Source organism: Cibotium barometz, chromosome 35 (assembly GCF_041138505.1).
Source record: "Cibotium barometz isolate CiBa-2024 chromosome 35, ASM4113850v1, whole genome shotgun sequence".
NCBI classification, from domain to species: domain Eukaryota; kingdom Viridiplantae; phylum Streptophyta; class Polypodiopsida; order Cyatheales; family Cibotiaceae; genus Cibotium; species Cibotium barometz.
The window spans coordinates 28,569,938-28,588,151 of NC_141080.1; the positions used below are offsets into that span (position 1 = coordinate 28,569,938).

The following is an 18,214-nucleotide window of genomic DNA, read 5'->3' on the forward strand; positions in this document are numbered from 1 at the left end:
ACATCTACATGCATACATCCACCTCCACATTCACATCCACATCTATACATCTACATTTACATGCATACATCCACCTCTACATCCACATCTACATCTATACACCTACATCTACATGCATACATCCACATCTCCATTCACATCTACATCTATACATCTACATCTACATGCATACATCCACATCTCCATTCACATCTACATCTATACATCTACATCTACATGTATACATCCACATCTCTATTCACATCTACATCTATACATCTACATCTACATGTATACATCCACATCTCCATTCTCACCTACATCTATACATCTACATCTACATGCATCCACCCACCTCCACATCCACATCTACATCTATACATCTACATCTACATGTATACATCCACATCTCCATTCTCACCTACATCTATACATCTACATCTACATGCATCCACCCACCTCCACATCCACATCTACATCTATACATCTACATCTACATGCATACATCCACCTCCACATTCACACTCACTTCCATACCTCTACATCTACATGCAAACATCCATATCTCCATGCATAATAATATTCTTTTAATTAATCTAGGATGATAGTTCCTAGAATATGGTAGGAAGTCCTCTTTTTAGGCTTTGAATGGAATTATTTTATGCGTAATTTCTATAAAAATTTTGCCATAGCTCTGCTACTATGACTGATAAATCTCAATTTTTTCTAAGGAATAAGGCTCATTATTAAAGAAATAATTAGAATGGTCTCTAATTGGATCATCAATCCATAATGGTCTCTAATTGGATCATTAAAAAAATAATTAGAATGGTCTCTAATTGGATCATCAATCCATAATGGTCTCTAATTGGATCATTAAGAAAGTAATTAGAATGGTCTCTAATTGGATCATCAATCCATAATGGTCTCTAATTGGATCATTAAGAAAATAATTAGAATGGTCTCTAATTGGATCATCAATCCATAATGGATTGAATCATCAATATACATAAACTAAAAGCATAGAAAGAAGCCATTAATTTGGTCTCAAGCATAGCTTAACCTTGGATTAAGGAAAAGCCTTATGAAAAGCTTCATTTGGATTGAAAAGGGTCATGAGTATGACCATTTCTTAAGTGAGAGAGAGAGAAAACCATAAGAATTAAATATAAATAGAATTTTATATAATTCTTTACTATCATTACTTAATTAACTTCAATAGCATTTCAAAAACCATACCAATTAAGCTTCTCAAGCTTGAGAGGGGTTGAGAAGAGAGAATCATTGAAAAATTATAGAAAGATCAAAATTCACTATACTTATCTTATAATTTTCTTGATTCTTTGATCACGGTAGAGGCCCCCAACCAATCAATTGGTTTAGTATGTTGATGGAGCCACCAATGGCGATTGAAGAAAGAGAGAAGTGTCAAAAACTAATGAATTATTAAAGAATTCATAGTTCTTGGCTTAGGTGGAGTAGAGTAACAAAGCATAAGACACTATCTATTTTGGGCTTAGGTGGAGTAGAGTAACAAAGCATAAGACATTATATATTTTGGCTTTGGTGGAGTAGAGTAACAAAGCATAAGACATTATATATTTTGGCTTAGGTGGAGTAGAGTAACAAAGCATAAGACATTATATATTTTGGCTTAGGTGGAGTAGAGTAACAAAGCATAAGACATTATATCTTTTTCAACAAGGGAAGGCTTCTATTTATAGGAAAAATTGAGCTCCTAACCAAACAAACTGATTCTAGAATTTTCCAAGTCAGTTTGGTTGAATTGGGACTAGATTTGGACCTAGTTTGGTTACTTTTTGATTCGGTTTGGTTCCATTTTGATTTGGTTTGGTTCAAGAGAGATGAGAGATAAAAATATCACATTATTTTTGAGTTTAAAACTCATTCAAGCATGCGAAATATGCACCTCCTTTAAAGAATTCCCCTTCCTTACATATGTGTCAAAATTTTATTGCTCATAGTTTTTTACTAATAAATCTTGTACATTTTCAACTCTTCATCTTATGTGAAATATGCACCTCCTTTAAAGAACTCCTCTTCCTTACATATGTGTCATAGTTTTTTTTTACTAATAAACCTTGTACATTTTCAACTCTTCATCTTATGTGAAATATGCACCTCCTTTAAAGAACTCCCCTTCCTTACATATGTGTTTATTTACTAATAAACCTTGTACATTTTCAACTCTTCATCTTATGTGAAATATGCACCTCCTTTAAAGAACTCCTCTTCCTTACATATGTGTCATAGTTTTTTTTACTAATAAACCTTGTACATTTTCAACTCTTCATCTTATGTGAAATATGCACCTCCTTTAAAGAACTCCCCTTCCTTACATATGTGTTTATTTACTAATAAACCTTGTACATTTTCAACTCTTCATCTTATGTGAGCATTTACTCATTTTTGGGTATCTTCTTTTTCAAATTGGATTTATCTCCTCCCTACACATGGATTGATGCTATTGGTCCATCGGAACCTTAATTGGACCATAATCTAAAAATTTCTGAAAATCTAGACCCTTAGACTAAGGTTCTTTATACCTATTTCCAATTAATTCCAATTGCACATTGGAAAATTCTTTTTGAATTTCTGTTTCAGGGGAACTTATTTTAATAAGATGAGTTATTTTTCTATCCAAAAATATTCATAATCTGAATATTCTCTCTCTAGAATAATTTTCTCCCTCTAGGCTAAAACAGTTAGAAGCAAGGTCTTTATATTTCTAAAGAGGGATTGATTACAGGGGAAGATACTAGACATTAAAAAGGGGGTTGGGGGAGGAATCTTACAGCAAGAGCTCAAGCTCTCTTCCCCCCTGCATCTTTTCAGTATCTATAGTATAGGTGATGCGATCCTCGACACCAAGCCATGTATCAAGCTAGCCTCTGAGGACTGTCGTAAGATAATCCTGCATTTCCCCAGGGTCTTGATCTTCCATTTTCTTTACTATACATGCGGTTCCTTGAGGATTCCATAAAGTTTTATACTCGCTATCATCCACCATGATAGTGTTTGTTGGTGAATACTGAGGATAAGCCTCCCAAAACACGATCAACTTCTTATAAAACACTGGTTTCTTGGTAATTCTCTGGAACTTAGTCTCCTTTGTGCAGAACTCTTGCGTAAGCACGCCTTTGAACTAGTGGACGTGAAAAGGCATAAAGCACCTCAAAATTCTGTTTGCATTGACCTTGTTAGCACAAGTCCATATAAAGACATCAAAGCGTTCCAAGCACCAATGCACAAACCTCTCAGCATCATGCTTTTGCCCTAACAGTTTCCTGCCACCCATATCTGTCACTTCAAGCATATTCCAATAGGGGGGGTTTGTGCATATCTGCAGTCAACCGTTGTGAGTAGCACTCCATTGAGATCCAAAATTAAAGCTGGCCGTAATTGAAATGAAGGGCTGGTTGGATCCTCCGAGGCGCGATACATCTTTGCATTAGGATGTCTCACACTACCTGCTGCAATCGATTCGATATCATCTCTCAGTTCAGTTCTCTGATTACTCTCATGCTTTTCAAACAACTCTGATGCTTTCTGATCAACAGCAATATGGGCACTTACATCACCCTCCATTGAAGCTGTGTCTTGTGCCTCATAATGCTCCTTGAACACATAGTTCTTTGCTGGGTCATTTCTTGAGCTCTGAGAGCTATCCTTTTCAGTCCCACATTCACCTTTTACCTCACTTTTTCCCTGAAATGCGTCATAAAAACTAACAGCCTGTGCTTTAACCTGTCTTAGCATGTCAGCAGCATTGTTCACAGGAACACCACAATCCCGTGTTTTCCTTGCATTCTGTACTATGGCTGCAAGGCATGATGTCTGGACAAAACACCAAAAACCCGCCTTTTCCTAGACATCATTATCCTCCTCTGTGACTTTATTACCATCCTGCAATGTATCAACATCCTGCACTTTTTCACCATCCTGCACTTTATCACCACCATCCTGCACTTTTTCACCATCATCCTGCACTTTATCACCACCATCCTGCTTTTTATCACCATCCTGCACTTTATTTACACCATCATGCACTTTATCACTATCTTGCAGTGTATCACCATTCTGGCTTGTGAGGACATTGCCAAATATTTCAATTTTCAGCTACTCCATCCACACTGACAGTGTCTGCAATGATAAATTTCATACATTGGAAAAGAACTGAATGAAATACATAACAATGAGAGATATATAAGAAACAAAATAGTCGGACTCTTTTCATTCATTAAATAGAAAATGTCAACAATTTGGTTACAGAGCCAGAATGGCTATTGATGGGAAAAACCCAAAAAAGGGGGTTGACATGCATTCATGGGGAGAACTAGCAGAATTTAGGGTTGCAATCTTTTTCTGACTTTAGCAGTAGCACCTTTTCATCCCGATCCTTCAGAGATATTGGCAGGTTCCTCCTTGTCTGGTTGATCATCTGTTATATTGGAAACTTTATCTAGGTCCTTATTGCTTGAAGTTGGAGGATGCTGGCTAGAAGATCCTCCATCATTAGCAAGTGAAAACATATTAGTCTACATTCAATTATAAAAGTGAACACAACCTTTCATTTTCCTCTTTCTTCCCCTTTTCAACATTTTAAAGGCTTGTAGCAGTGAAGGACTCTCTTCTTGATGATTCTCCTTGTCCATGTCACTATCTACACAACTTTCTACACCCAAGTCCACAAGTTCTCTCTCCTTGATAGTGTCATCCTTTGGACCAGGTTCCTTGTTTTTTCCACGGAAATCTGCCACAGTCTCAAGTTCCGTGTCCAACTGTATATTTTCTACATTACAACCTGGTGTTGAAAAAACTTCATCCATTGGCTGAATATTTTTGGCATCCTCATTATCTGCAATAAATTCAATCATTAGAAAATATTTTCCCACCTTAGTAGACAGTAAACCATACCAAATTGAAAATAAACCCTCACAACTTAACACAAGCTCTACCGATTCCAGCTCTACAAAAGCTACATACTAGAAGCTATCATACTTACCTTCAAACCTCCCAGCTTGCCTTGGAGGCCTTGGTAGCTTTCAGCATGCCTTAACATCTTGGTATCCCTTGGTAGCTTTTCGCATGGAAGACTCAAGCATATCTTGGTAGCTTTTAGGCATCCCTTGGTAGCTACTACCAAGCTTCCAAGGGTAGCTGTTAGGCTTCCTAAGGTAGCTACCAAGCTTCAAAGGGTAGCTATCAGGCTTTTAAGGATAGTTGAGAGGCTTCAAGGATAGTTACCAGGTACCTACCAGGCTTCCATGGGGAAGCTCTCAGGCTTTTAAGGGTAGCTGAAAAGCTGGAAGGTAGCTACCAGGTAACTACCACGATTCCAAATGTAATTTTTAGGATATTAAGGGTAGCTGACAGGCTTTTAAGGTAGCTACCAAGCTTTCAAGGGTTAACACCAGTCTTCAAAGAGTAGCTATCAGGCTTGAAAGGGTAGCTATCAGGCTTTTAAGGGTAGCTATCAGGCTTTTAAGGGTAGCTGACAGCCTTTCCAAGTAGCTACCAGGTAGCTACCAGGAATCTAAGTAGCTCCCAAGCAGCATAAGATAGCTACCTTGCTACCAGAATCAGCTGCCATGCTATTACAGATGACAACTCTAGGTGGTACCATTTATCCACATGCATCTTACCCTCACCCACCTTACAAAAAGGTACACAAAAAAAACCAGTAATGAAGACAAGGGTTAGAGAGCATAACGGTATGCTACATACCGTGGGAAAAGCACGATTTGGCAGCAGTGTTTGGAAGCATGGAGGGTACTGTGCTTCGTGACTCCCTTGCATAACCGAGGGCATCAATGTGGCCAAGCATTAGCAAAGACCTTGTAGCAGGCAAGATCATTTGCGTGCATCCCATAGCCATGCAAATCTCATTGCTTGTAGCAAGGTGAGCAAAACAATAAATATGATAAGCATGACCACAAGGAAGTATAAACATGCAAAGACCATCTGCATCATACATGACCAATCCACAAGTAGAACAAATATTGTGCGCATCCGATAAGCCCAGATCTGCATGTGGTAATTTAGGTGTTGGCATTATTTCTTTAATAATGAGCCTTATTCCTTAGAAAAAATTGAGATTTATCAGTCATAGTAGCGGAGCTATGGCAAAATTTTTATAGAAATTACGCATAAAATAATTCCATTCAAAGCCTAAAAAGAGGACTTCCTACCATATTCTAGGAACTATCATCCTAGATTAATTAAAAGAATATTATTATGCATGGAGATATGGATGTTTGCATGTAGATGTAGAGGTATGGAAGTGAGTGTGAATGTGGAGGTGGATGTATGCATGTAGATGTAGATGTATAGATGTAGATGTGGATGTGGAGGTGGGTGGATGCATGTAGATGTAGATGTATAGATGTAGGTGAGAATGGAGATGTGGATGTATACATGTAGATGTAGATGTATAGATGTAGATGTGGATGTGGAGGTGGGTGGATGCATGTAGATGTAGATGTATAGATGTAGGTGAGAATGGAGATGTGGATGTATACATGTAGATGTAGATGTATAGATGTAGATGTGAATAGAGATGTGGATGTATACATGTAGATGTAGATGTATAGATGTAGATGGGAATGGAGATGTGGATGTATACATGTAGATGTAGATGTATAGATGTAGATGTGAATGGAGATGTGGATGTATGCATGTAGATGTAGGTGTATAGATGTAGATGTGGATGTAGAGGTGGATGTATGCATGTAAATGTAGATGTATAGATGTGGATGTGAATGTGGAGGTGGATGTATGCATGTAGATGTAGATGTATGGAGGTGAATGTGAATGTGGATGTGGATGTATGCATAGGGATGTAGATGTATGCATGTAGATGTGAATGTACGCATATAGTTGTGGATGTATGGATGTGAATATACGATTGTGATGTGAGGGAATCTGAAGTGATGAGATGGAAATGATGTGATGGGATGAGTATACATATAAATGGAATATGGAATAAGTAATGTAGATTGATGAGGGATAATGTAGAAAAATGAAAGTTAAAATAGAAATTGTATTGTAAACTGTTTGTAAATGCTGTTTGTAAATGATTGTTTTATGTCAAGAATGCTGGGGGGAGCATTTTGACCGTCTTGTGATTAAAGTCGTGATGATGATAAAGTTGCAACTGCTGACGGGGAGTCAATGAAGGACGTCTCGCGTAGCAAGGTCGGCCGAGGTCTTGACCAGCCTCGGTGCGATTAAAATGGTGAGCTTCCGGTACGGTGGATGAGGGGCCAAGGAAGCGGCCTATGCGTGAAGCGCTAGGTCACCTGCAAAGGATCCTAGAGGGTGCTGACCATACGGTGCTCGGGCTCTGGGTCACCTAGGATACCCACGCGTGCGTCGAGGAAGATATTGGAACAGAGTTGGAGTTGTTTTCTGAAATCGGGCATGGATCTGGTTGATTGACCTTGCTGGTCTTCAATGGATGAGTCCATGGCTCTTTATATGGATCTGTTGGTTGATCTTGCTGATCTTCAACGAGAGTCCATCTTGATAAGTGATTATATTGCCAAGTATTATGTGCTAGGAACTATCGAAACGGCTCCTGAGCGTTCTAGTTGCCAATGATGCCATAGATACTCTGATGAAGGAATGATGGGAAAATTAAGAATCAACTGGATAAATTGGAAGATGATGATCAGTGATACTATGGTTTTATTAAAGGATTGTTTTAAACTGGTTGAATCTGTGAAAAGGTAATTTCATATTGGGTGTGTGAGTGGTGTGACTAGTTTTATTTTGCATGAACATCCGGCTAGGGGGCCTTGGAACTCTTTTCCTTGGTACCCGGGACAAAACCTAACCAAATTCTTAATTGGATCCCATCACTACAGTGGTTGGGCGGTTGGCTAACCCATGGGATCGGATGGGGTTAGGCTGGACTGATGGATCCGTAAATCGAGACTCAAACTTTTGTTTTTACGATAGAAAAAAAAAATAAATCCCGGACAGAAACTGTTCTATGGATAGGAATCAACGGCTGTGCCTCTTGAATGGGGAAAAAAGCGTTGATCCCAATGATCCAAGTGCAAGTTTCTTCCTTGAACTGACTAAGTATCTTATAGATGTAATCGGATCATCTCGATCAGAAATGATCTTGACTACGTTAGAGTAAAAAGTTATCCTGGTGGAATCGCCCGTGCTTTCCGGTAGAGGAAGTTTTTCCGGGTTCGGTTTTGGAACAACCGACGGATTAGTCTCTTATCCGGATATCCGTGGGCGAGGCCCCGAGTGTGGGACCCCTGTCCCGCGCGAGAAGCGCTACTTCCGCTGCCAGTACCCTGAATCCGTTGCTTGGTGGGAACAGGGATCTTACACTTACAAGCACACACACACACTCACAAAACCCTAAAAGAGAACACACAAGGTGAGAGGCTGAAAATCTTCTTCTTCTCCACTCAACACTCAACACACCATATACAAGAATAAGAGTACACACAATATGAAAGGTACTCAACCAAATACATACACGGGTTCTCTATAGTGTGAACCCGACTAAATGAGCTGGCGCTATAACTATGCCAGTCTCTAGAATGGCTATCACAACAGCCTGTCATCCCACTGGCCGCATATCACCCAAGATCTCACCAACCATGCCAGTGGTGTATGTGTGGGGCCTATCCCCCAGGCGGGTCATCAGTGTCCACCGCCTCACTAGACGAGCTCGATATCTCAACACTCCCCCTCGAGCTCAACTCCATCTCGTGTACACCAAGGGAAGCCCTGAATCTGCAAGGCTTCGCAGTACTTTCGATCAAGTGATTACAAGCACATTTAATTTTATCATTTCCTGAGAATTTTTTGCCAGAGAAATAATCATCTAGTTACCTAATCCAAGCAATAAGAACTTGTGCATCCTTCTTGCCATCATAATTTTGGAAAGTGAATGCCTTTCGACTGATTCGTGAGTCTTTCATAGAATTTTGAGCACGCAATGTAACTTTAACAGTGTGTCTAACTTGATCACTTTCCTCCTCATCTGAGTTGGAAGAATCAGAAGCATCGCATTTGCATTTGTTATGCTTGACTTGACACTCTAATTTGTGTCGGAGTTCTTGTTCATTAGCAATTTGTTCTTGAAGCGCTAAGATTTGTTCTTGAACCGTGGGCGGAATGGGTAAAGCAGTCATCACAAAAACAACTAAATTAGGACAAATAGTTTTAGCTTATAGAGAGTTCTCAATTTCTTGTTGAATTGTTGCCTTTTGTGGGGAGTGATGAGTTTTTCTCAATAAGTTTTTCTTTTGAAGGAATAAGGATAGGCTTTATAAAAATTCTAAAGTCCTTTAGCAAAAATTTGCTTTAAAGAGGTTATGGGTTTTCTCTCTTCGAAATTTTGGTCACAAATATACACCCAAAGGAGAGAGAGAGGTAGATGGTAATGGGATAAAGTATATATATATATATATATATATATATATATATATATATATATATATATATATATATATATATGTATATATAAAGCTTGTTGTAAGGGGTTTATATAAGCTTAAAAAGCTCTTTTACTAAAGCTTATATTGCTTTAGTAAAGCAAAAAAAAATGTAGCTTCAATCAGCTTAATAAGCTTTTGGAAAAAGAAATAGCCTTGCGTAGCCCCTTGCTTTAATAAAGCATTTGTAAGCTTTATTAATTAATGCTTATAAAGCTTTTAATTAAGCTTACTTAATAAAGGTAGGAAATGTTTCTTTAAGAGTTTTTGAAACTTTTTCCATGTTGAAGGTCTATGTTCTCCTTGTTTGATCACATTCCACCATAAGGCAGTACTTTCGATCACCAATGCTTTGGTGAAGATGTCAGCTACCTGATCCTCTGTGCTGACATAAACAAGGTCAAGGTCTCCTGCCAAGACCTTCTCTCTGACGAAGTGGTAGTGGACCTCTATATGCTTCGTACGAGCATGAAATACTGGGTTCCTGGCCAACTGTATACTGCTAATGTTGTCACAGAAAATGACAACTTGTCTATCCACTGATAGACCCAAATCTGCAAGTAGCTTCCTCAACCAAGCTACCTCACATGCTGCCATAGCAGCTCCTCTGTACTCGGCCTCTGTACTGGATAGAGCAACCGTAGGCTGCTTCTTGCTGCTCCAAGTCACAGCAGCACTCCCCAAAGAAAACATGAATCCACTGGTAGATCTTCTATCTGAGATACTACCAGCCCAATCAGCATCTGTGTACCCATGTACACATATCTATGTCCCAGTCTCATAGAATAGTCCACAATGCAAAGTAGACCTCACATACCTCAGTATGCGTCTCACTGCATCCAAATGCGGTTTCCGTGGAACCTGCATAAACTGACTCACCAACCCAACAGCATAGCTCAAATCTGGTCTGGTGATCGTCATGTAGATCAAACTTCCTACTATGCGCCTGTACATAGTAGGATCCTCCAAGATCTCTCCTGAATCTGCACTCAACTTGCCATTCTGATCCAATGGCATAGAAATAGGCTTACAGCCTGTCATACCATACTTGGACAACATGTCCAAGCCATACTGTCTCTGCAGTAATCCAATACCATGTGGTGACCTAATCACCTCAATGCCCAAGAAATATCTGAGCTCCCCCAGATCCTTCATCTCTAACTTCTGTCTAAGCAAGATCTTTACATCAAAGATCTCTACATCATGGTCCCCCGTAATGATCAAGTCATCCACATAGATGACAACAAGCACAACTCCTCTATCACCATGTCTCACATACAGCGAGAAATCTGCATTGGCTACATGAAAGCCAATAGTGACAAGATATTCAACTCCTCTATCACCATGTCTCACATACAGCGAGAAATCTGCATTGGCTACATGAAAGCCAATAGTGACAAGATATTCAGAAATCTTGTCAGACCATGCTCTTGGTGCTTGCTTTAAGCTATACAAGGCTTTCTTCAACCTGTAAACATGCTTGGGGTGACCCACATCCTCATAACCAGGTGGCTGCAACATATACACCTCTTCTTGCAAATCCCCATGCAAGAATGCATTCTTTACTTCCATCTGATGTAAAGACCATTGCTTTGACGCAGCCACTGCTATCACAACTCTCACCGTTGCCATCTTGGCAACTGGGCTGAAAGTTTCCTCATAATCAATCCCATATGTTTGCGCATATCCTTTGGCTACCAATCTAGCCTTGTACCTGTTTATGCTTCCATCACTGTTATGTTTAACTTTGTACACCCACTTGCATCCAATGGCTTTCTTGCCTTCAGGCAATTGCACTAAATCCCAAGTTTCATTTCCATATAGTGCATCCATCTCCTCATCCATAACTTTCTCCCAACACACATTTCCAACAGCCTCATCAATGCATGTGGGCTCTACAACTTGCACAACCTTTGCCATATATGCATAGTGATGTGCCACATAACCATCATATGTAAATCTCTGCACAGGGTTCTTCACTCTCCCTGATCTTCGCAGCTTTTCATTCATGGCTTCCATAGCCTTCTTTACACCAGGTGTTCTCATAGCTGGGATCCCAAGCTCCTCATCGCTCATATCTGAGCCACTAGACTCTCCAACAACATGAGAATGGCCTGCAGAAATGTCAGGCATACCAAGGGGCTCAACCACTTTCTCTTTTCCTTTACGTGATGTACTAATCACATTTGCAGGACTGGTATTATGACGTAGCCTGCCACTCCATGGTTTATCAATAGACCCACTAGAAGAGGACTCTCCTGGTCCACTCAAAGACTGTGATTGCTGACCTGCATTCTGTGGAACCACACTTCCACTCACATCAGTCCCAACAGCTTCTTTTTCAACAGCATACCAGCTGCTCATCTCATCAAAGACAACATCCCTGCTTACCCTCAACTCACGTGCAGCAGGGTTATAACACCTGTATCCCTTTTGCTCAAGGGAGTATCCAATAAACACACATTTTTCAGCTTTTGGATCCAGCTTAGTTCTCAGCTCATCTGGCACATGCACATATGCAATGCATCCAAAGACTTTCAGATGACACAAATCTAGTTTTTTGCCAGTAAACCTCTCCTCTAGAGCTACATCATGTATGGCTGCAGTTGGAGTCCTGTTCATGATGTATACTGCTGTAGAAACAGCCTCAGCCCAATAGCTATGCGGCATATTCTTCTCTTCCATCAATGCTCGCGCAATCTCAGTAATGTGCCTGTTTTTCCACTCAGCAACTCCATTTTGCTGCGGAGTGTATCTGCATGTAAACTGTCTCCGAATACCATTCTTCTTCGAAAATTCAGAGAACTCATTGGAGAAGTACTCTCCCCCTCCATCTGACCTTAGGCACTTTACATATTTCCATGTTTGCTTTTCAACCAAAACTCTGAAATTTTGAAAGTGAGTGAACACCTCACTCTTCTCCTTCATAAAATATACCCACACTTTTCTTGTGTGGTCATCAATGAAAGTCACATGATACCTGCAGCCTCCCATAGATATGGTCTTTGTAGGACCCCATACATCGGAATGCACAACATCTAGTGCATTTCTGCTCACATACCTGTTACGTGGAAACACATGCTTTGTTTGCTTCCCAAATTGGCATGCTTCACATATTTTCTGCATACCTTCCACTTTAAATTTTGGCAGCCCTGTCACAATTCCCTTAGTTTGCATAGACTTCAATCTCTGCACATTCACATGTCCAATCCTTTTATGCCAAATGTCTGTGTCTGCAACAATTCCTGAACCATTTGTAAACATCGCAGCACTCATTTCAGGCATGTCTACATTCAATGTAAACATTCTGCCCACTCTGTTGCCTTTTGCAACCAACCTGCACTTGTCTTTAAAGTCTTCAACATAACAACCATCAGGGTTAAACCGAACCTACAAACCCTGCTCAATCATCTGGCCAACTGAAACCAGATTCTTTGTTATGTTCGGTACATGAAGTACATCTGCAAGGTACTTCACTTTGCCATCCTGCATAGACAATGGCACATCTCCAACATGGGCAATTGGATGAGAAGTGTCATCCCCAGTTTCCACAAAACCTGGTCTTTCCGGGTTTTTCATCTCCTTGAACCACTCCCCATGACTCATCATGTGGTTCGAAGCGCCTGAATCCACATACCATACATTATCTTTTTGTGCTGCATCAACATTTTCAGACATGGCATTCACGACATGCTGCATGACAAACAACCTTTCATTATCCTCATTATTTCTGCTCGAGGATGCATAGTTGTTTTGCTGCACTTTCCCATTTTGCATGTCAGCCTGCTTCTTATAACATTCTGCCTGCACATGTCCAGGCATACCACAATAATAGCATTCACGTGCATCATTATATTGCCTTTGCAGTTTCCACGACCTCTTTGACTCCCCCTGCCTCTGAATTTGCCTCTTACACCTGCGTGTTGTTGTTGTTGTTGATTCTGGGACTGTTGTTGTTGCTGCTGCTGCTGCTGGCCATAGTTCTGATTACCTGTTCGGCCACCTCCTTGACCGCGTCCACGGCCTCCTCTACCTCGTCCTCTTCCTGAACTCGTGTAGAAGGCCTGTTGCTTTGAACTGTTTTTGCTTTGTGAAGACTGTTGGTCTTCACCCAAGCTCTTCTCTTCGATAATCAGCATAGACACCAAATCTGTAAAGTTGGGAATGTTTTCCTGAGTCTGAATGGACATCTTGAACGCCTTGTATTGTGGCCCGAGACCACGTAGATAGACTTCCACCTTGTCATCATCATCTACTGACACACCAATAGATGCAAGGGATTCCACAATACCCTTTATCTTCAGCGCATAGTCATTCACAGACATGCTCTTTTTCTCCACAGTATGAAGTTCATTCTTCAACTGTATCTTGCGTGCCTTGGTATTTGTTTCATAGAGCTTTACCAAGGTGTCCCACGCCTCCTTGGGGGACTTGGCATCCTGAATGTGCCCAATCATGGTATCCTGTATACTAATGGAGAGCCAATGCATAACCTTCCTGGCTCCTTGATTCCAGTCTTTAAACTCTTTCACATCTGCAGCAGTCGGATTTATATCCGGTATCTCCGGTGCCTCTTCATGCGCACCTTCTATGTAGTCCCAATAGCCTTTTCCCATCAGGAAATTCGTCAACCTAAACCTCCAAGCATGGAAGTTATTCTTATCAAGCTTCTCAACCACAATCTGGGTTATCCCATCATTTGACATCTTGCCAAACACACAATTTTACCAGAAACAGCACTCTGGTTTTTTCTGCACAAACTGCTGTATTTTCTACAGCGATACTGTAGTACTCTCAAATGTCACAAACCAGTGACTTCAATGTGCATACATACACCCAATGGCAACTGTAGACCTCTTTGCAGCACCCACAGTGTCTGCACAGTCAATCTGTCTTCCTGCAGTTCTTAAAACAAAGTTCTGCAGAGAATCGATGACTTACCCGCAGTGCTCGAAATCGCTTGCTTTCTGAAAAACGGAGGTCCAGACGCGCCCGAAACGCGTTTTCGACCCAGAAAATTTTATCCAATAGGACCCTATAGTTGCCCTATAACTTTACTCCCGCGAAGAAAGCTCCTCAATCAGAGATCGTTTGCCAGTGCCTCCCGTAGAGCACCCAACAAGGGTGTAGTCACCAACACAACTAGGGAAGAGTAGTTGAAGCTCTTACCCTCGTACCGCTTCCTGTGGTTCTCTTGCTTGCAGCTCAGCCCTTAGCACAAACCAGGCTCTGATACCATGAAAAGATGCAGGGGGAAAGAGAGCTTGAGCTCTTGCAAGCACACACACACACTCACAAAACCCTAATAGAGAACACACAAGGTGAGAGCCTGGCTGAAAATCTTCTTCTTCTCCACTCAACACTCAACACACCATATACAAGAATAAGAGTACACACAATATGAAAGGTACTCAACCAAATACATACACGGGTTCTCTATAGTGTGAACCCGACTAAATGAGCTGGCGCTATAACTATGCCAGTCTCTAGAATGGCTGTCACACAGCATGTCATCCCACTGGCCGCATATCACCCAAGATCTCACCAACCATGCCAGTGGTGTATGTGTGGGGCCTATCCCCCAGGCGGGTCATCAGTGTCCACCGCCTCACTAGATGAGCTCGATATCTCAACAGATACGTCGCTACCAATCATGAAAGATGATAACATAGTTGTGCAAAGGAGGTGGATGGACGAACATATGAATGAACTGTAGTATAGCGAGACGTGATCAGCCCATTATGTTCCCAACAAACTAAATGTAAATTTTTATTATGGAGTCCACTTTGGAACCTTGTATATGTTGTAGAAGTGTTCTAACTGACATAATGCGATGGCCGTTTTTGCACTCTTGCCAAGCTGTAGACTGGATATATAAGTTATTGTCTTGATTACAGGTATCTTTAGTCTAAATTTGAAACACTGGTATAATGTAAAGTTTTTCAATTTCTGCTATAATGTTTTTGCACTACTAAATTTAAAACACTAGTATAATCTGTAGACTGCTACCTTGGTGCTACCTAGGTCATTAGGAAGTGAATGGGGTCTTCTTGGGCCCTTTAATTTGCCCAAGCCTAATCAAGGTGATTAAGGAATAGCCAAATGGGGGGTTGCCATGTGGACTGAAATGTTGGGTTTTTAAGAGAGGTGTAAGAGTGGTCAAAGGGTACACTTTTTCTCCCAAAGGGGGGGGGGGGGGGGCAATTTTACAATTTTCGGACCTCCATAACTTCTACATACAAGCTCCGATTTGAGCAGAGATTACAAATCCGTGATCTACGCATCAAGAGCTTTCCATAGATATGTTACATGATATGGTTTTATCTGCTAGATTTTAAATTCCATTTTTCCCCCAAAATTCAAATTCGAATAAAGTAGCCGTTTTGAAGCTTCTAATTAGAAAACGTTTCTTCTTAAGAGAAAAGGTTTGACTCTCTTAAACTGCCAAATAAAAGGGCCCAAGAAGCCTTCCATTGAGGTCCTAATGTGTTTGCAGGCTACTACCAAGTGCTACCAAGTTCCTGCTGCTAGGTACTGGTATACTGGTGGGTGATAGATTTATTTCCAGATGTTGCTATGTTAGTATGTAGATGCTTGGTTTATTCCCAGGTGCTGCCAGGCTAGTATGTAGGTGCTACCATACTACTACCTGCTTGATACCATATCACTATCTTCTGCTATCTTGGTGCTACCTAGATGCTTGTAGCCTACTACCAAGTGCTACTACCAAGGTCCTCCTGCTAGGTAGTGGTATAGTGGTATACTTTAGAAGCTCATTAATTGTGCATCTTGAGCAATATGGTCATGCCACATCATAAGATCCATAGTGTAAAAGAATACCTTGACATGTATGGAATGTGCCTAGTAAGATTTACCATGTACCACAATTTGAGCATCCCTAAGAAAGATCAGGCAAGTTTAATTATCATTCACAGACACCCACAAGCCTGGTGTGGCTCTAGGTGACCCTTGCCTGCAAGAGATCAGCATGAGTAGACGAGGATCCAAAAAAAACAAGTATGTCCAAAAGAAACAGCTTGAATTATTTTCAGCAAGCTATACATCAAAGGGAGTGGTATTGTAAATAGCCTCATATGCTTCTGGGGAAATCAAAAATCTCATCCCACATCCTTGAACCTTTTCCATTGGGAACTTGATGGATCTTACAAGGTGGGATGGCAAAATAACTTCAGGCTTGTGCCGTAATAGCTTATACTCATAGGGATTTCCTTTCACTTGTTTGTACCATATTCCCTTGACAACAAATGAACCAGCAAGGCAAACATTCCCCCAGCCATCTGTTAGCTTAGTATAAGATTTTTGCTTCTGAGCTGTGCATTTCAAGACATAAAAATCTGCAAGCTCCTCATTGTCATGAGGAGCTATGATAGCAAAATTGTCACCAATGCAAAGTGCATCACTCAAAGCATCATGGTGTCCTTCGTATGCAAAATCTTCAACTTCATTAGCATCTCTGACATCTTCTGAAGGTTCAAGGGTAACATACTCCCACTTCTTGACATGTGACTTCCTAGAGCACCTCCTCCAAAGGCCTTGCATACAAGAATTGCAAAAGCATGATAGCTCCCTGCATCTGAGAGCTTTTCCATTTGTTAAAGAGTAACTTGAGACACAATGTATCCCACGAGTGCCATCCACAGATTTGCAGTCCCACTTCTTGCTTCTATCCACGTCGCCTTCCTTAACTTCCCAAAACACCCTGGTAACTGGTCTTACTTTGGATGCATATGTGGCAGCAGCCCCATCACACATGGTTTGTCTTAAAAAGGCAACCACATCCTCTGCACATTGCAATTTTCTACAGTCTGGCTTAAGCTGCTCCTGAGTCAAATGTCTTTTGATAATAGCACCTGCACCATCATGTTCACCCTTCCCATGACCAGATGCCGAGAAATGATGTGTCATCTTTAACCCTGTGAGAGTCCCATATCGGGCAACAAAGTAGAAAGGCCTCTTTGCCTTAAACTGCGAGGCTGCCCCGTCTGACCACACCCAATGCTCCTTGAGGGATAAGCCTAGCTCTTTCAACCATCCATGATGGAGCATGAAGCAATGTTGAACAAAAAGAGTATCATGAGTTTTATCATCAGAAATGTAAAAATGATAATACTTTTGAAGACTTCCTGCAATATGCACATATGTGATATGGACAAATATTGTAACTTGGCGAGAAAACCAATGCATTGATTGAATCTCATTTTGTTCTTTGAATGTATAATTTTCAGCAAAGTCTACAACTGAAACAACCACATCGTTAGGAAATACACGTAGACACTCTTTAAATTGCTCAGCTTGCCATCTGTAGATAAAGTTGTGCTTTATGAACTTTTGTAAGTGATCCCTAAAGAGGTCAAATAGTTCCCCAGGTTGCATCTCCTTGTGGGAGAGAACTTTTCTTTTCTTTTTCTTGCCAGAATCTGTTTCACCAACTTGAATGTCTTCAAAAATCTTCACCTTTATTGTGCGTACGCTACTTGATTCCTCCATAGGACATGTCGAAAGCTTCTTTGAGGGTCCACAAGATGGGCACTCTCCCATCAAACACTTCAAAGCAAAGAAGTCTGAATTGCTAGGCCTCAAACACAATACTGATTCCCACAAATTTGTAAGGCTTGAGTAAGTTTGTGTGTGAGCTGTGCATTTTTCTCCAACACCACAAATGTTACATTGACATATACACCCTTTTCCATGCACACCTGGACCAGCTTGGCATAAATGGTTGATAG

At 40.7% G+C, this 18,214-nt stretch overlaps 1 protein-coding gene across 1 annotated transcript; it reads right to left on the minus strand.

Moving 5' to 3' along the window:
- Positions 1-16,385: 16,385 nt before the first annotated feature.
- LOC147618302 (uncharacterized) lies at positions 16,386-17,992 on the minus strand. The gene is made up of 3 exons (XM_086775223.1): positions 17,030-17,992; positions 16,714-16,798; positions 16,386-16,440 (listed from the first exon to the last, which is right to left on the minus strand). Exons 1-3 carry the CDS (start codon positions 17,973-17,975, stop codon positions 16,386-16,388), a joined length of 1,086 nt encoding a protein of 361 aa, XP_086631349.1. The 5' UTR covers positions 17,976-17,992.
- Between the last annotated feature and the right edge of the window lie 222 nt (positions 17,993-18,214).

What these genes read in the sequence shown, in the direction of transcription:
- LOC147618302 (XM_086775223.1), bottom strand. Translation starts at nt 17,975, where the DNA reads ATGGAGGAATCAAGTAGCGTACGCACAATAAAGGTGAAGATTTTTGAA. An exon ending in ATCATGCTTTTGCAATTCTT is followed by an intron (nt 16,799 to 17,029) that starts GTATGCAAGGCC and finishes TGAAATGCACAG; the next exon opens with CTCAGAAGCAAAAATCTTAT. An exon ending in TTTGTTGTCAAGGGAATATG is followed by an intron (nt 16,441 to 16,713) that starts GTACAAACAAGT and finishes GATCTCTTGCAG; the next exon opens with GCAAGGGTCACCTAGAGCCA.